This window comes from Camelina sativa, chromosome 16, assembly GCF_000633955.1.
Source record: "Camelina sativa cultivar DH55 chromosome 16, Cs, whole genome shotgun sequence".
Classification (NCBI taxonomy): Eukaryota; Viridiplantae; Streptophyta; class Magnoliopsida; order Brassicales; family Brassicaceae; genus Camelina; species Camelina sativa.
In genome coordinates this window covers 3,284,861-3,302,527 of record NC_025700.1, presented here as the reverse complement: position 1 = coordinate 3,302,527, position 17,667 = coordinate 3,284,861, and the positions used below count along the sequence as shown (strand labels likewise).

Below are 17,667 nucleotides of genomic sequence, written 5' to 3'. Positions count from 1 at the left end.
AGTCCCAAGAGGAGATGCCAACAACATATCTAGCTCAGGCAACCCAGCTAGAATATGGAGGATGTCAATGAGGTACCGAGGTCTTGAGTAGGAGTTGATACGTACAACATGGGGAGGGTAGCAATTAACAGCAAAAATACGTTCAGGAACGTCACCTTGTGGGAAAATAAGGAAACACAGAAGCACAGGTTGGTTAGCATAGGTACATGTTATAGCAACATTTTAAATGAATTATTCCACCCCTTCAATCTCCCATGGGTTCCCTTTAAGAATGACATCCGATGGGATACTTAAGCAAAATTTTCTCTAGAAAATGAATTTAAACAACATTCTTTGTTAAATGGTAAAATATACTCTAAGGATTGTGAGATAAGGAACCCAAGGGAGAAATGTAGTAGAGGACGGTAAGAGGAGAAGATTAAAAATAAACCCTAAGGATTGTAAGAAAAGGAACCCAAGGGAGTTATGTAGTAGAGGACCAGTAAGAAGAGAAGATTAAACATAAACCCTAAGGATTGTAAGCTAGGGAACCCAAGGGGGATATCTAATAGAGGACCATTAAGAGGAGAAGAGCTATGATAAACCCTAAGGAATGTAAGAAAGGGAACCCAAGGGGGAAATCTAATGGAGGACCAATGAAGTAGAGTTGTAACGGTACATAAACAATTGAACGTAAACTGAAGCGACCGAAGAAGATATGCAGGACATCAATTTAGCCTACAACTTGAGGTATTGCAGAAAGATGAGACGTAACTATCACAATTGGAGAAGAAACCTATGCAATTCTGTAGAAGAAACATATGCAATTATGCAAGAAATTGAAGTACGATGACTGAGCTATTTCAAAGTTTGTACCTGGTGATAGCGAAGTAGTATGTTGGTTAGTAGAGTCAGACATTGATAACAATTGAACACACGGAAGAAATTTAAATAGATGGATCCAATCGAGAAGGGTAGATGTGAGGACGCAATAGCAGAAGTGCTTCAGACCCACCGATTGGAAGAGCAAAGGACATAGTCGGAGGTGCCGCCTTTATCTGAAGATTTGAAGACTGCAGATAACAGAGAAATTTGAAGTTCTTCGAGGATAGGAGGCGTTCCGTCTGCAGGCGGAACTGAAATATGTTGAAATTGAATCTAGGGTTTTGTTGTAGGAGGCAGTTGAGAAAAATACCGAGATAAGACAGATGATCGGAGTGTGAAGGGGGAGGTAAAGAAATCCTCTCCATCATCAATGTTTCTGCAGATTTTAGATATACATTGATGGGGAATCGTCATCAATTTCGGCAAGAGGCTCTGGTTTACCGAACAGTACAAACATATTAAAAAACCAAATTAAAAGAATAGAACAGAAATGCAAAATTTGGGAATTATCGTCATTCGAGTTGGGAGGGTAGACATGTAATTTCAGGTATGCAAGAAATGCTAATTCGAGAAGGACGAACAGAAAGGCCGAATCCTACAATACTCTTGAGATTAAATGCTGATCTCGTAAATTTCTCGTTTTTTATTCAATGTTTTCTTATTCTTCATATTCTGTCTTGTCATTTCTATTGTCAAATTTTGTGGTAATCCTCATCATTACTTTTATCTTCTGGTTCTTCGCTATACTCTTTTTCTTCTTCATCCTCGTCAACTTCTCCACATTCTTCCACTAAAAACCTTTTTTTAAGACTACCACACAACTTGTTAATCCAACAAACTCCAAGAACAAAATCATTTCTTTTCTCATAAAAATAAAAATAAAAAATTAATGAAAGAATATCAATTCATCTATAAAATCATACACAAAAATATGTTTTACAGCTCATAAGAAATAAAAAGCACAAACGTAAATAAATAAGATAATTTACGAACATAAGAACATATAAGTACACTATAAGAACATAATAATTATAAATAAATAATATCAATTATATTATATCATCAAATAATATCAACCGTATCATATTATCAAACAACTGTAACCGTAAATAACAGTAACCACTTGAACCGTAACCGTATTTAAACGTACCTGTTTAACCGTTTGTTAAACGGTTCTGGTTAAGGTTACAAAAATTTCTAACCATAACCGATGGTTAATAAATCTTAACCGTGACAACCGAAACCCTGGTCATGCCTATGTATAGCTAATAAAATGTTGGTGTTTGTCGTCCATCTTTCTTCTTTAAACCTCAAAATTTGACTCAAACATCAAATTAAGGTCTTGCGATGTCAATCCTTCTTCCTTAGACCCAAAAATAAAAAACTAATGAAAGAATATCAACTCATCTATAAAATCATACACAAAAATATGTTTTACAGCTCATAAGAAATAAAAAGCACAAATGTAGATAAATAAGATAATTTATGTTTTGCATCAATATTTATAATATTTTAAACTTTTAAAAGGTTTCAAAATATAAAATTTGAACCTTTTAATTTTTTTAATATTTATAATATTTTAAACTTTTAAAATTTAAAACTTATAATATTTAAAAACTTTTTAAAAGTTAAGAACTTTTAAACGTTTCAATATTTATAATATCTAAACTTTTAAATTTTTAAATATTATAATATTTTTTTGAAACTGTTTAAAGTTTTAATTTGATCAAATAAAAAACCAGATCAAACCAAATAAAACTTTTAAACTTGGACGCCTGATAAATCAAGCTTTCCTGCTCATTCGTTGTTGGAAGCATATTAATCTTATTTATACTGGTTCTGAACCATTGTCTAAAAAATTTCTAGACGATGTGGGATTTTGTGCATAGTTCTTTGATTTCCATAAATTTAAAATTTTTCTTTTTCTAAAAAATTCTGTAAATTTAAAAATTGTTAATGAATGGCATGTCAAATCATGATAGGTTGTTTAAAATTATTCTTAATATAGAAAATTCTGAAAATTGTATAAAATATTAATAAGTGATATGTCAAATTTCTATTAGTTGTTTAAAATGTTATGTGGACGCTAAAGGAGCTTACTTTTTATTAGTATAGATTCACAAGCTCAAGCATTTAACCTCGTAGTTATAATTTAATTTTCAACAGTTCTTGTGCTCGACAGATAGGGAAACTGATAACACAAAGAGATGATGTCTCTGTTTTTTCCAAGTTTGACAAACTGTCTTCTCCAATCCTCAAACAAAATCAATACCAAGTCTTATCATCCATGCGAGACATTAAAGGTTACCAACTGATTAATAACCAAGACTTCTCCTCTAACCCACAAACAATATTAATGCAATTTTATTGTAATAGTTCAACAAAAATTAAAGAGGATATAAAGTCTCACCAAACTATATAGTTTCTTGTTGTTGTTGTTTTAATTACACACTTCATAAGCAATGGAGGCTCCAAGAACGTACAGATCATCAAATCTTTTTTATACGTCTCTTTTTGGTTAAATAATTTCATACTTTTGTATCAAAAGTCAAAACCATGGGACGATCCGGTTTTATCTCTTTAGTACTTTTACACTTAGCTTCGAGCTTCTTAGTGATGAATGGTCAGCTTGGTTGTCGTCCCGACCAGATTCAAGCCCTTGTGCGATTCAAGAACGAGTTTGAATCCCGCAGTTGCAATCATACTGACTACTTCAATGGAGTCCGCTGCGATAACACAACGGGTGCGGTCACGGAGCTACAACTCCCAAGTGGCTGTCTCAGTGGCCTTCTAAAACCAAACAGTAGCCTGTTCGAGTTGTTTCAGCTCCGTTACCTTGATCTCTCTCACAACAACTTCACTTCCACTTCACTTCCTTCCGAGTTTGGTATTCTCAACAGATTAGAGGTCTTGTCTCTTTCCTCTAACGGCTTTACTGGCCAAGTTCCTTCAACATTTAGTAATCTAAGTCGGCTTTACTTGTTAGACCTTTCCCAAAACCAGCTCACTGGTAGTTTCTCATTTGTACAAAATCTAACCAACCTCTCCATTTTAGGTCTTTCCAATATTTCTCTGGATTCATCCCTTCTTCACTCCTCACTATGCCTTTCTTATCATATCTCAATTTCAACAACAATCATCTCACAGATCCGATTGAAGTTCCTAACTCATCTACTTCATCTAGGCTCGAAACTTTGCAACTTGAGAATAACCCTTTTGAAGGAAAAATCCTAGAGCATATCTCAAACTTCACCACCCTTAAATATCTATACCTTTCTTACCTAAACATAAGCAATCCAATTGACTTAAGGCTCTTGTTCAATCTCAAATCATTGTTGATACTTGGTCTTTCCGGTAATAGTTTACTGGAAACTAGTAAACATTCAGATTCAAACATCCCATTGAACTTGAAAAAACTAGGCTTGTCGGGTTGTGGCCTTAGTCAGTTCCCAAACTTCATAAAGAGCCTTAAGAAATTAGAGCATATAGACCTTTCCAACAATAAAATCAAAGGGAAAGTCCCTGAGTGGTTGTGGAACCTTCCTCGTCTGAGCTTAGTGAATCTTTTTAATAATTCTTTCACCGATTTAGAAGGTTCGGAAGAAGCTTTAGTGAAATCATCCGTGACGATTTTAGAATTGGCTTATAACCATTTTAAAGGAACATTTCCTAAACCACCATTGTCTATAAAGTGCTTATCTGCATGGAACAATAGTTTCACAGGGAACATACCTCTTGCAACCTGCAACCGAAGCTCGCTTGCTATTCTTGATCTATCCTACAACAACTTATCCGGTCCAATTCCTCGATGTTTGAGTAATATCAAAGAGTCTCTAATTGTAGTGAACCTCCGGAAGAACAACTTGGAAGGAATCTTCCAGATATTTTCTATGATAGTGCCTTGCTTCGGACACTTGATGTTGGCTACAATCAACTAACCAGGAAGCTTCCAAGGTCTCTTCTGAATTGCTCCTCGCTAAGGTTTGTAAGTCTGGACCACAACAGAATCAAAGACACTTTTCCTTTCTGGCTTAAGGCTTTGCCTGATTTAAAAGCTCTTACCCTCCGTTCAAACAAATTTCATGGCCCTATATCTCGTCCTGATCAAGGTCCTCTTGCGTTTCCCAAGCTGCGCATACTTGAAATATCAGATAACAACTTTACAGGAAGCTTGCCACCAAATTACTTCATGAATTGGGAAGCATCATCACTCCAGATGAATGAAGATGGGAGAATCTATATGGGAGACTACAACCATCCTAACTTTATCTATGATGACACCATAGATTTGCAATACAAAGGTCTATTCATGGAGCAAGGAAAGGTCCTTACTTCCTACGCCACCATTGATTTTTCTGGGAACAAACTAGAAGGACAGATACCTGAGTCCATTGGTCTTTTGAAGGCATTGATAGCACTCAACTTATCAAACAACGCATTCACAGGCCATATTCCTCTGTCTTTGGCAAACGTTACGGAGCTGGAGTCAATAGACCTTTCAAGAAACCAACTGTCAGGGAATATACCTAAAGGACTTGGGAGCCTCTCCTTCTTGGCGTACGTAAGTTTGGCTCATAACCAGCTCACAGGTGAAATACCGCAAGGAACACAAATCACTGGGCAATCTAAGTCCTCCTTTGAAGGGAATGCAGGGCTTTGTGGTTTTCCTTTGGAAGAAATCTGCTTTGGAAGTAATGCGCCACTGACACAAGAGCCTGAGGAAGAAGACGAAGAAGAAGAGGAAAAGGTGTTGAGCTGGAAAGCAGTGGTTATAGCCTTATAGGGTATTGGCCTGGGCTGTTGCTTGGATTGGCAATAGGTCAAGTCATCTCTTCTTACAAGCCGGAGTGACTCGTCAAGATATTTGGTCAGTATAAATGCAGGAACCGTTAGGATTGATCTTTGAATGCATGTCATGTCATGTAATCTTTTGCCTCTCATATTAGCTTAACTTGTTATATCTCTCAGCCACGGATCTATCTTCAAATTGTTTGAAGCTAGATTGCATTATGCCCGGTGTTGTGTTGGATAGTAGCAGAGGAAACAGAAACCATTGTCAATGATTAGCAACTTTTAGGGTGTGGAGCAGGGGAAGGAGAGAACCCTCGAAACTGATTGAACTGCAGAGCAGAGTAGGAGAACGGCGGTGATGGTTGTTGATATTGTGGACAGCGTTTGGCTCCATGACCTTGAACACCACAGAGCTGACATTTGCCAAGATATGAGCGAGATGGACGAAAACCACCACGAGATGAGTTGAAGCCACCACGAGAAGATTGCCGGGAGAGTTGTGTAACGTTAGCAGTTGCAGGAACAGAGAGATTGGTGTCACCTGCAGCCTTCAACGCATTTTCTCTGTTGATGAGCTTCTCATGGAGCTCTTCAATGGAGATTGGTGTGTCACGGCCTTGAACCATCTCGACAATAGCTCTGTAGTCGTCGTTAAGTCCGTTGGTGATATAGTCAAGGAGATCTTCATGTGGTAATGGAGCATCAAACAATGCAATTTGATCTGCTTTAGTGATGATACCTCGCAGATAGTCTTGCACGGACTTGTTCCCTTTGGTGCTCTCTTTGAGTTGATCTCTGATCTGATGGATGCGACCTCGAGATGATTTCCCATAGGTGTTGGTGAGGATTTCCCATATGTTGCGAGAAGTAGTGGCACGAGCAACGATGGATTGTACGGGAAGAGAGAGAGAACCAAGCAAGGCACTGAAGAGAAGCTTGTCTTGTCGTTTCCAAGCAGCAAAGTTTGGATTGACTTGATTCGCACCGGTGTCAGAAGGGAGTGTTGTCGGGGGTGTGTTGTCTGCATCGACAATGAAACAATGAAGTTCATGTGCTTCAAGGAGAGATCTGACCTGGAGACGCCAGGTGATGAAGTTATCCGGAGTAAGTTTGGTTATGTTGCTCATGTTGAGCGAGATCAGAGTTTTGTGTGGTTCGGTGACATTAAAAACAGGAGCCGAATCAGAGGAGACGGAGGATGTTTCAGAAGCCATTAGAAGAAGAGAAGAGAAGAGAGAAAAAGGAAGAGAAGAGAAAAGAGGCAACGAGTTTTAGGTTAGAATCGTCGCTCTGATACCATGTAGAGAGATGGTAAAGGATGATTCTTATTTAACAATGCATACACATATTTATACAAGAGGTTGTTGAGATTGTTGAGATCACAATCTCGATATACTCGGAGAGTAAGAAATCTATACAAGATAAACACAAATATAGATAAAGACTATCTATACTAATAGTTTTCAGATACTTTCGCAGGCGGCTGCTTCTTCAACTTGATCAGCAGCCTTGATGTTTCTGGAACAGACTTGCAAACGTCTTCAGGCTTCCGCTTCTTCAAGTTTTGCTTAATCTCTCCCGTTCCATGAACCCCAGATCTTTGGGTTTTAGAAACTTTCATAGGTTTAGCCGATTGCTTCTTCTTCTGGATAGTCTTCGCTGCAGCATAAGATTAGCGGTCATCGATTTGTTTAGTCTCTGCCGTGATATCATGAGAAAGCTGATATTTTTTCTTCTTCGATTCCGAACATGGTGGTTCAACAGCCTTACGTTTATTCAGATTCAAGGAAAGCGCTTTGTTGCAAGTAGAAGAAAGATCAACGGAGGAGGAGTAGAACAAAACGTGACCTTCCATTCCTATTCTTATTAGGGTTTCACTCTCTAAAACTTTGGATATCGAATTATGGAAAGATAGAAGAAGAGTTTCAGGTATTATATAGAGCGTCGAGGAGTAAGAGACCTAACAAAAAAAAAAGGAAACAAAAGGAAGCTTCCTTAACTCCCACTCAACGAAACAACGTCGGATGGAAAACTAATTTCCATTTTTCTTGTCAAGTTCAGCGAGGGGCAAATCTGTCAGATCATGTATTTTTAACATAAATTTACACAAACCAAAATTACTTTTACAAAACAAAAATATACTGTAGTAAAAAATCCTCCCACTCTGATCCAAAGTTTACACAGAGAATCCTCCACCGCCGCCTGAAACATCATCTGGAGGACTGATGGTGATCCAAAGCAGCGACACGGTAATGGACACAAGCCCTGACCAAACATAAACAATCGTTGGAACCTTTCCTCTTCGTCCCATCAGTCCTTTAGCAAACGGATACATATGAGTCAACACCCATAAACTAAAGAATGTTCCTCCCAGCAACTTGCCCCATTGCGGAATCACGCTGTATATAGTCCTAGAAGCTCCAATCACGATGGCAACAAGGTTTACTACGATGATAGTAAGGGGCATGATGAACAAGCCCGTCCATTTCACAATGTAAAGATCGGCAAAGATGTCGTCTTCGTCTTCTCCTCCGGATTTGGATGTCAGCGTGAAGGAGATTTCTATTCCGGCTATTACTTTAAGCAAACCTTGGACGACTGCTGCAAGATGAGCACTTGTGCCTCCGATTAACCAAAACTGTTCATTTCTCCACCATTCTTCCAGTCCAATTCCTGACCATTTGACCTCAAGGAGTGAGATCAGGGTTAGGGTTATAGTGATGCAGAGAAGGTAGGAAAGGAAGTGGATATCGAGGCTCTGGACAATGAATTTTCCACTGAAGAGACAGAGAGCAGGGAGGAAGCAATAGACAACCAAGAAGATGGAGGTGAAAGGGTATATCCCGACGTTGAGGTAAGCGACTCGCTGGAGGAACTTGAGCCGTCTGGTGGCGAACATGGCGTTGTTTTTGGAGAAGAAGATTTCTACGGAGCCTGTGGCCCAACGGAGAACTTGATGGAGACGGTCAGTGAGATTGATCGGCGCTGTTCCACGGAAAGCATCACGTTTTGTGATGCAGTATACAGACCGCCAACCACGGTTATGCATACGATAACCTGTCACCACGTCTTCAGTGACAGACCCGTAAATCCATCCGATTCTATCTCCCCATTCAGTATTGTCTTCATACCTGAAAGGCCACATACAGGTAACTATATAACAATTTATACTAACAGAGCATATCTACTGTTTTAGAAACAATACCAGCAAGAAATGACAGCGATGGCTTCAGCCACGGTTGGAGCATCAAGGGGAGGACGTGGCAGGAGTAAAGCACCAGGTGGTCTTCCGTTTTTAACCGACATGTGATCTGCTAGAGGCCGTCCTTGGTACTCTGCAACCGGAATAGTGTCTGTGAACATGGTCGAATTACCAAACTTTTTAGGCAGACCAAGATCTGGATCATCATTAAGAGGCTGTGTATCAGACTCTAAATCAGACGCTTGGGAAGTTTGGGATGCTTGGGACTGAGTCCGGACATGCAGAGCTGGAGCCTTTTCCTGACCAAACACCCCTGAGTACTCATTGGCTCGAGGTGGGTTGAATCCATAGAGAGCATACCTTCTGAACATACACCCTGTTCCGACATAGACTGGACCTTGTAATCCATCTAGTGCTCTCATGTTACCTGTTTCAGAACCGAACAATGTTTTAAGCTATGGTGCCTTGTGCATAAGCATTACACAATCTTGCTGAACTTAATTCAACAACTCACCGTCGAAGAAAACAGTATTGTGATTTGCATATCGATCAGATGGGTCGATTCCTTCAAACCGTTGCGGAAACTGAATGTAACAAATCCTGTCACCACCTCGGTCCATCATGAAACACATTCCTTCTTTGATAGCTTTGGAGTTGTAGATGTAGTGATCACAGTCCAGATTGAGGATGAACGCGCCATTGGAAAGTATAGCTGAAGCTCTGACCATACCATTCATGGCACCAGCTTTCTTGTTGTGGTCAAAACCAGGGCGTTTCTCACGCGAGACATATGCAAACATAGGTACACGAATATCAATCCCTGTGAAATCTAGCGCGCCTTCATTTGGTCCACCCATCACCGGTTCAAGCTCAGGCACTTTGCTCATGATCTACAAAAATTAGGTCACGTTTGACAAAGTTTCATGGTTTTATTTGAAATCACTGAAGTTGAAAGGTTCATTACCTGTAGAATTCCGGCGTGGTCTCCTTTTGAATGATCAGGTTTAGGTTCAAACCATGTGCCTGGCCAATGCGTACCATCAGCCATCCACGTTGCTTTTACCACATCAACCCCATCTGGCGGCAATACGCCACCATTTTTCTCTCGGAAAATCCGCTTTTCCTTGAGCTCTTCTCTCAAGTTGAATTGCTCAGCTCTTTTCTTGATTTGTTCTGGAAGACCATTGATCCTGACCTTGAATTCGTCATACTCACGCTTGATCCAACGACGATCTTTGACGAAATCTTGCTTTTTCTTGTCTTTTGTCGGGTCCTTTTTTATGTTAAAGTAACTATCTGGGTTCCTCGGCTCTATATCATGTTTTCTGCAAAATGGCACCCAATACTGCAAACAAAATTGAAAAAAGCCATATCAAACTTTTGCCATCATCTATTATGTTAGTTAAGAGAAAGGGAGAGAAAGCGATAATGGAAACCTCAGCAAAACGAACAGCTTCAGCCATGGCTTCAAAGGTGAGAATTGCACCACCATCGTCTGAAATGTAGGCAGAAAGCTTCTCTATTGGATAATCTACAGCAAGGATTGAGAGAAGGGTGTTTGCGGTGACTAAAGGCGGTTCTTTTTCTGGGTCAGCCGTGGAAACAAACACATCAACACCGGGAAGATCAGAGCGACCAGTGGGATTTGAAGGAGAAGGCTGCTCAAACTTGTCATGCAAGGCAGCAAGGTCCGTGGCTCTGTTTATAGGGTTTAGCTTTGGAAGAATGTCAAGAATCCAAGAGAAAGCGAACCAAATCTCACACACTATTGATAGTCCCCATAGCCACATTGCATCCTCATTAGGATTCGTAATACGCCACCAGAGAAAGAAGAAGACAATCACAAGACGAATCAAAATTAGTAACCTGAAACAAAAGGACAAAAAACTGTAAGATTGTGATGTTCTATTATAGAGATTAAAAGAAGAAGAAGAAGAAGAAACAAGCAATCACCTGTATGGACTAAGAACTTTGGCCGGGACATTGACCTTCCTCGTGAGAGGCTTCCATGGCTTGTCTAAGAAATCGGACTTGCTAACGCCACCATCATAAGTATCATCTTCTTCTGACCAAAACGCGTTTCCAATTCCGTATTTTCCTTTAGATTCAAACAACCACCTATTATGATCAAAATCCCCCGTTTGGCTCCTCAACAACATTGATTTGTTATTTGATTTCATAACAGATAACCTCCTCTCAAGCTTATTCCCCATCCTAGGCCCGTCTCCTCCTCCTCCTCCTCCACCACGGTTTGCATCACCTTTTGACTCAGAGGTAGAACCGGAGGAGCCAGCAGGTTGGTTGTCAGGTGTTGGAGGCATGAGGACGGTGTAGTTGATATAATCATTTTGGCCTGAGTAATCACCAGATACGTCCATGTCATCGTCACGGGAGAGGCTAACAATGCGACCACTGGACGTCCGGCGACCAAACTTAACGGCTTGTGGAGGCCGGCTTACGGAGGAAGATTGTGAATTTAAGGTCTTCTTTGGTGGACTTGAAGCCATTACAATTATGGAATTTTCTTGTTTTGGGTCGTTTGGTTTCTTCAGCGAGAAACTGAACCCATTTCTTTTGACAAACCTGATTTAGGAAAAATAGAAAGATTATTACAAAAAAAAAAAAAAAAAAAAAGTAACAGAGGAATGTGTTAAGAGGGAAAATGTAAACAAGTTTTAGAATTTCAACGGTTAATAAATCCTTTTCTATTATAAGAAAACTTAAAACTGAAAAATCTTTGAATTCTGAAATCTCCTTTCTTTATGCTTTACCCCTCTCTATTTCAATGAAGGTTGGTATCAATGGCTAAGAGATTGTGTAATGAGCAAACTACAGAGATCAAATCAGCAAAGATTGATAAACTAAGATTCTATCTCGAGACATAGCCAAACTCTAGAATCAAGTATCCAGCTTTATGCAACCACTGTAATTTCAAAAAAGGAGGGATCAGAAGGTCAAGCAATACCATAGCAGGGTTATAGTTCACAGGTTTTGATTTAAATCACCGCCGTCTTCTTCCTTAACAAATGCATCGCAGCTCTGCATTTAACTCCGATAACAGAAATGGAAAACCGAAACTACTGCCTTGGGAATTGAAGAACAAACCATCGATTAGACGCCAAATCATCTCCAGACCTCAAACCTATGGGCCGCCGTCGTCGGAGATTTTCCGACATAACAACCGCGAAATCAGCCGGAGGTGGCTCCGCAAGTCGTTTCGATTTCAGTAGTGGAAACCTTAAGTGCGTCGTCTTCAACATCGAAAACAGTCGATGATTTCGAAATCGAAAACAGTCGATGATTTCGAAATTGGGGAAGCAGAAGGGAAAGGGGTTTGAGTAATTCGAAGTTGCAGGCAAATTGTAAATCTTAAAACCCTCAATGAACTAAACCGGTCAAACCAAACCGAATTAAATATAAACCTCAACCCCAATTCCTACGAACCGGCTAGACTATGTTGAACAATATCAGCATCGTCACTGCAATTTTTGCAAGCACAGCCACTTAAACAGACCAAAGTATGAGATTTACTAATTACGAAAATCTGCTCCAAATATTGGTTCGCAAGAATTAGTGTCAGTACCAACTACCAGCAAGGGCAATATTGCAAATTTAACGAATATTCATACATATATGTGTATATATGGCCTATACAAAACCAATTTCAAGAAGTACAATCTAATAAGAAGAAACATAGCACGAGAATTTAGAAACCACAAAAACAAAAAAAAAGCAGCACAACGAGCTGAATGAGGACGATGTTCTCAGAGATCTTGGAAGCACAAAAGGTGGTGGATAACCCTGGTAAGAGAAGCTCCAGACTTATTTGCCACAGTTGAATCCCCCGCAAACCGAGAGGACGATGATGAGAATCAAGGCAATGATGATTGCAAGAACAATCAGTTTTATCTTCATGTTCTGAAACCACATCTTTCTTCTCATTTGAGTTCCTTGTGTTCTGAAATCTTGCGCCTGTAACAGTTTCAGAGTTCAATTATAAGTTTGAAACCCAAGATAATAACAACGGTGATGGAGAGCACAAGGATGGAACAAAAGTTTGAGGTTCCATATGTGCGTATGGAACTTGGGACCATTGGCCTAAGAGGACTAACCTGTGAGCGAAGGTTTTCGGTTTTGTCCACCAAAAGCTCAATTTTCTCACCACGATCAAGAACCTGCAAATGAATGAGTTCCACAGTGCATAAAAGGTTTAACAGCATAAAAATGTCTTTTTACAACACCGAATCGGACATTCCCATCTACAGTTAAAGCTTAAAGAACCAAAAGACTGTGATAGTTCTAAGTCATACGAGCTGAACTCTATTGCAATAAGTTTAAAACACGAGATTACATTGGCAAAAGAATACAGGTCGGAGAATCAAACCTTCTCAATGTTTTCCATCATTACACCTTTAACTTCAGAGACTTGAGCTTTCACCTTAGCAAGCTTGCTAATCTCATCAGGATGATCCATACAATACTGCATGTGCTCTTTCAGTTTCGACCTTTAGAGCAGCCAACAAAAAGTAGTAAATGACTAATGCCCCATGTTTAATACACAAAACTTCTCAAATACAAAATCAAAGAGAAGAAATAAAATAAGTACCCAAATTCTTTATTCAAGCTGTTTGCTTGAGCAGTAGCAGCCTTTCCACCACCATATCTCTTGTTAAAATCCTCCTTAACTCGTTCCAAGAAAGCCATAGGAATCTGCCTCCCAGCAGAATCAACTGCAACCACACAATAGGCTGCACAAAAACAAAACCAATATCACTTGTAAGAATGTTCACAGTATAATAAAAGAGTACATATCCACCATCAACATCACCCCAAAACCCAGCCAGGTATAAGTAAAACAGAGTTACACAAGGAATACAATACACACAAATTACATCCTCATAAAACCCCAAAAAATTATCGAAACAGCCAAAAACACCATGAAATCAAAAACAACACGCAAATAAGCCAAGAATCATAGATCCAGAACAAGTATTGCAATTACTCACTAACAGATCCACCAAACACATCACAGACTAGATCTAACATCAATAAATTATCGCAACGCCATACAAAACATAAGAACTATTCTCAATTAGGTAAAAAAAAATTCTAATCCAAACAATGAAATAAATCGCACTTCTGCACCCAAAACTAGACAAATCGGAAAACAAAAAACAAGTAACGGAGATAGATCGAGAAATATATAGACTTACTGAATCCATTTTCGACGAGGTAATTGAAGGTATGACCATCGCAGTTGTAGGTAAACTTGTTGTTGGAAGAAGGAAGCTTCTGAAGGCACTGAGCAGCGATGGATGTGAAATTGCCTTTGAAATCGGTGAACTCAACGAGGATTACCGTACCTCGAGCCACGAAACTGTAGATCAACGATTGCTGCGCCATTTTTTTTTTTTATCTCCCCTCCCAAAAAAGAAAAAAACGACGCGAATCCGATTCGATTGTACGGAGAAGATCTCGGAGATTTTATATCGGCGAGCGAGCGAGCAGACGAAGAAGCTTATTACTTATTAGAGATCTAGAAGACTTAACGCTGAAACGCGTAAGAGAATCGAGGACTCAGTGGGAGAGAGAGAGAGAATAAAAAGGGAAGACGATGAGAAAAAAAAAAAAAAAGCGTAAAACGTAATTGAACAAGAAAAAAATCAAAAATCAAAACCCTTGAATTTTTGAGGATTAAAAAGGTAAATTTCAGAAAAAGAAGGACCTAAAAGAAAAATTTGGAAATTATTATAATCAACTCGTGGGGTTTCTTTAAAGTTGGTAATTGTTGCCTTGTTGGTGTAATGGTATTTTGATAGTTTCAACTTTCAACGTATAATAATTTGAATTTAGTATTTGGATAAGCTAAGTTTGAACTTTGACCTTTGAATAATTGAGATGTAGTAGTTCCTATATTATCTAGAATATATGTCAAAGATTAAAACTAATCATTTTAAAAAGGTCAATATATCACAACTTCATCATTACAATATAGGTTTAGACAACAACAATTTTTAGAAATTTGTACAAAATTTTGCATCTTTGGATTTCTCAAGTAATTTAAGGAGATGAAGTCGAGTTTACTGAGGGGGGGTGTATCATGTATGAGACTGAGAGAGGTTATCAAACTACACACCCATAAGATATTTGAACAATTTGTTTCAATGTGACCGTAAAAATACTTACTGAGGCTTATTTTAACTCTCTAGGAGATGTGAGTCTCATGCCCCTCAAGGCTTACATATATTGTAAAATACTAATGGAAATTATGAATGTGATTGAAAATACTAAATTAAAAAAAAAAACAATGAGAATTGAGAATGAAAAATAAAGAGTGAGAGAGGGGTTTTATGTTTAATTGGTAAAGCGGTAGCATCCTGTACCGGCAGTGCAACCTCGCTTGTATCTGTTATCAGGTTGATCAGGTTTACCATTTGGTCTAGCTGGTCTGTTGTGCTTCAGTGCATCGTAGTTTATATATCTCGACGCTCGAAGAATCCTATGGCTCATCATATCCAAACCTGACCTCATGATCTTCATGATCCTTTCTTTTCCACCGTCAACGCAATTATCACATTTCACCGGGCGAGATCCGACCACCAACGCTGGAGACATATCCGATGAGATGATCACGACGATGATCAATAGCTTCAGGTAATTCATCATCGAGACTTTGAAGAGAATGTAAAATAGAGAGATTAGTAATTGATTTGTTTGCGATTCAGTGGTTTGTGATTAAAAACACTTGGTTAATCTACATTTTTATAGTAGTTTCTTATAGGTTCATCGAATATTTGACCAGATTCTTACTCGAAAAAGAAAATCAAAATTACCTTGTAAGTAAGAAATGAATACAGTGCCATAAAAGATGAACCTACAACATATAAATGATTCATTGGACTTGCTTCTCTCCATAGTCAATGCGCATACTTAATTGGTCAAAAACTCAATAATGATTTCCATAGTATTGATGATGATTAGAAAGAAAGAAAGAAAAAACTAAGAGGAATGTATTAATTAAGTATACCAGTAAATGTATAACAAAATCGAGAGGGTGCACTAAAACATGATTAATTTAATTTAACAAATGATTTTGATGATTTGTGAAGATTTTTCTATTATGGTGACATAAGAACTTACTGCTGTTTATTGTGTCTCTTAACTCTTTAAGACATCAAAACGAAAATTATATTTGCTAATTCCATATTGAAAAAACCGTATCTTTATTAAATTGAGAGAGGAACTCGAAAACAATACAACTAAAAATATTTATGGAGTGAGAGAGGCTCGAACTCTCGACCTCAGGATCACTCAGTAGCTATGAGACCTACGCGCTAGCCAACTGCGCCACTACCCCATTTGCTATACAGATTTATCGTTTTACTTTTAATATACCAAAATAATCAAACACCAACAAAAGTCGGAACTCCTGACTTTGTGAAAGTTTGACATAATCCATTGAAATCTAAAAGTTGTCGACAGCCCAAAAACTCTAAAATTTCTAGAAGCAACAACTGATATTCAAGAAGAAGACCAATATTCTTAATACATACTAAAAAGATTTAAAGATTATATCCCCCTTCACGTAAAAAAAAATACTAAAAAACACATGACCTGGTCAAGAAGAACACAAGACTCTCAGGCAAACATTGGTTGCGTGCTTTATTCAAAACTATAATAATATCTGATGAAGAAAGGGAAATGAGGACCAGAAGAGAGAGGTGAGATCAAATATGTGGAGAGTGAATAGGGAGGGTTTTGCTACATCCGTCATCTTTAGCGAGCGTCCTTGGACAAAAGGCCTTGTGCTTCCACTTTCCTTGCGTTGCGAAGCTCATCAACTCCATCTCCTCTCTCAAACACAGCCGCTGCACCCATTCCCGTCCCTGCCATAATTTTACCAATCAGCCAAAATTCCCAAAAATCATATTCAGACTCCAAACTCAAGATAAAAATAATTCAAGTAAGAACCATACCAATGCACATTGACACTACACCAAAACGGCAGTCTTTTCCACGGCGTTTCATTTCGTGCAACAAAGTAGCAACACAACGTGCTCCTGCAAAAAATTTAACAAGCATTAGCTTTATGAGCGTTTTATAGTTATATGGACACAGTGGAGGGATTGATAAACTTTGAAGACAACTCATGGCTTTGAGGTTTGAGCGATAGGTCTACTCTATCTAGCCTAGGGCTGACTGCAGCAAATTACAGCTGTTGTGAGTTGGTTAGAGAGCCGTTAATGATGAGATATATCTCTCGGCTGTGGATTTCCTAAGGTTTGGTTGAGAGTTGAGAGTCTCTCATTAATCAAGTCTCTGTTGTTTGGTGAACTGGAATACGAATAACAGTCAGTCTTATCAGATTATACCTGTAGCGCCCAAAGGATGTCCTATGGCCAGTGCGCCTCCATTGACATTGATTTTCTCTGGGTCAAGTCCCAATTTGTTACGGCAATAAACAAACTGAGATGCAAATGCCTGAACACACAAGGATCCAAAGGTCAAACCCACACGTTATCATCAGATTGTGCGAGAAGAAACATGTAGTAAGAAGATCATGGAAGTGTTTGTTATTTACCTCGTTGATCTCAAACAAGTCGATGTCATCTAGTTCTAAACCAGCCGCCTTAACTGCAGCAGGAATGGCAACTGCTGGACCGATACCCATGATTGCTGGGTCAACACCAACTGCCGCAAATGTCCTACAAGGTGTCCAACAGTGTCCTACTTAGGAAAAGCCAGAAATGTCTAGAAATACAGCTTCTAGCATATATGTCAACGGAAATTCACAAGGATCTGCAGCATTC

The 17,667-nt window shown here is 38.9% G+C and overlaps 7 protein-coding genes across 7 annotated transcripts; 2 read left to right on the top strand and 5 right to left on the bottom strand.

Annotated features, from left to right (window-relative positions):
• Positions 3,481-4,802, top strand: LOC104753290 (receptor-like protein 12). Its single transcript, XM_010475562.1, has 2 exons — positions 3,481-3,874; positions 4,012-4,802. The coding sequence occupies exons 1-2, from the start codon at positions 3,481-3,483 to the stop codon at positions 4,800-4,802; spliced, it is 1,185 nt and encodes a 394-aa protein (XP_010473864.1).
• Positions 5,040-5,652, top strand: LOC104749562 (receptor like protein 30-like). Its single transcript, XM_019238446.1, has one exon. It carries the CDS (start codon positions 5,054-5,056, stop codon positions 5,645-5,647), a length of 594 nt encoding a protein of 197 aa, XP_019093991.1. The 5' UTR covers positions 5,040-5,053; the 3' UTR covers positions 5,648-5,652.
• Positions 5,928-6,869, bottom strand: LOC104753289. The gene has a single exon (XM_010475561.1). It carries the CDS (start codon positions 6,867-6,869, stop codon positions 5,928-5,930), a length of 942 nt encoding a protein of 313 aa, XP_010473863.1.
• On the bottom strand, positions 7,629-12,208 carry LOC104749561 (cellulose synthase-like protein D1). Its single transcript, XM_010471215.1, has 7 exons — positions 11,823-12,208; positions 10,811-11,440; positions 10,294-10,723; positions 9,822-10,202; positions 9,372-9,747; positions 8,861-9,284; positions 7,629-8,786 (listed from the first exon to the last, which is right to left on the bottom strand). The coding sequence occupies exons 2-7, from the start codon at positions 11,362-11,364 to the stop codon at positions 7,832-7,834; spliced, it is 3,120 nt and encodes a 1,039-aa protein (XP_010469517.1). The 5' UTR covers positions 11,365-11,440; positions 11,823-12,208; the 3' UTR covers positions 7,629-7,831.
• On the bottom strand, positions 12,432-14,266 carry LOC104749560 (vesicle-associated membrane protein 722; the record flags this gene model as incomplete). The annotated part of the gene is given in 5 exon segments (XM_010471214.2): positions 12,432-12,829; positions 12,970-13,032; positions 13,242-13,362; positions 13,464-13,605; positions 14,071-14,266. Coding segments are annotated over 5 exon segments (666 nt in total). The 3' UTR covers positions 12,432-12,679.
• LOC104749559 (protein RALF-like 18) lies at positions 15,043-16,134 on the bottom strand. Its single transcript, XM_010471213.2, has 2 exons — positions 15,691-16,134; positions 15,043-15,528 (listed from the first exon to the last, which is right to left on the bottom strand). The coding sequence occupies exons 1-2, from the start codon at positions 15,770-15,772 to the stop codon at positions 15,212-15,214; spliced, it is 399 nt and encodes a 132-aa protein (XP_010469515.1). The 5' UTR covers positions 15,773-16,134; the 3' UTR covers positions 15,043-15,211.
• Positions 16,378-17,665, bottom strand: LOC109124434 (3-ketoacyl-CoA thiolase 2, peroxisomal-like). The gene is made up of 5 exons (XM_010475560.1): positions 17,641-17,665; positions 17,439-17,584; positions 17,230-17,338; positions 16,834-16,917; positions 16,378-16,743 (listed from the first exon to the last, which is right to left on the bottom strand). The coding sequence occupies exons 1-5, from the start codon at positions 17,663-17,665 to the stop codon at positions 16,634-16,636; spliced, it is 474 nt and encodes a 157-aa protein (XP_010473862.1). The 3' UTR covers positions 16,378-16,633.

Excerpts from the sequence above, each read along its gene's own strand:
- LOC104753290 (XM_010475562.1), top strand. The coding sequence starts at position 3,481 with ATGAATGGTCAGCTTGGTTGTCGTCCCGACCAGATTCAAGCCCTTGTG. Across the intron at positions 3,875-4,011 it reads TTCCCAAAACCAGCTCACTG|ATCCGATTGAAGTTCCTAAC; the intron begins GTAGTTTCTCAT and ends ATCATCTCACAG.
- LOC104749562 (XM_019238446.1), top strand. The coding sequence starts at position 5,054 with ATGAATTGGGAAGCATCATCACTCCAGATGAATGAAGATGGGAGAATC.
- LOC104753289 (XM_010475561.1), bottom strand. The coding sequence starts at position 6,869 with ATGGCTTCTGAAACATCCTCCGTCTCCTCTGATTCGGCTCCTGTTTTT.
- LOC104749561 (XM_010471215.1), bottom strand. The coding sequence starts at position 11,364 with ATGGCTTCAAGTCCACCAAAGAAGACCTTAAATTCACAATCTTCCTCC. Across the intron at positions 10,724-10,810 it reads AAAGTTCTTAGTCCATACAG|GTTACTAATTTTGATTCGTC; the intron begins GTGATTGCTTGT and ends CTTTTGTTTCAG. Across the intron at positions 10,203-10,293 it reads AAGCTGTTCGTTTTGCTGAG|TATTGGGTGCCATTTTGCAG; the intron begins GTTTCCATTATC and ends TTTTGTTTGCAG.
- LOC104749559 (XM_010471213.2), bottom strand. The coding sequence starts at position 15,772 with ATGGAGAGAAGCAAGTCCAATGAATCATTTATATGTTGTAGGTTCATC. Across the intron at positions 15,529-15,690 it reads ATTCATTTCTTACTTACAAG|TCTCGATGATGAATTACCTG; the intron begins GTAATTTTGATT and ends TTCTCTTCAAAG.
- LOC109124434 (XM_010475560.1), bottom strand. The coding sequence starts at position 17,665 with ATGCTGCAGATCCTTGTGAATTTCC. Across the intron at positions 16,918-17,229 it reads ACATCCTTTGGGCGCTACAG|GAGCACGTTGTGTTGCTACT; the intron begins GTATAATCTGAT and ends AATTTTTTGCAG. Across the intron at positions 16,744-16,833 it reads TGTAGTGTCAATGTGCATTG|GGACGGGAATGGGTGCAGCG; the intron begins GTATGGTTCTTA and ends AAATTATGGCAG.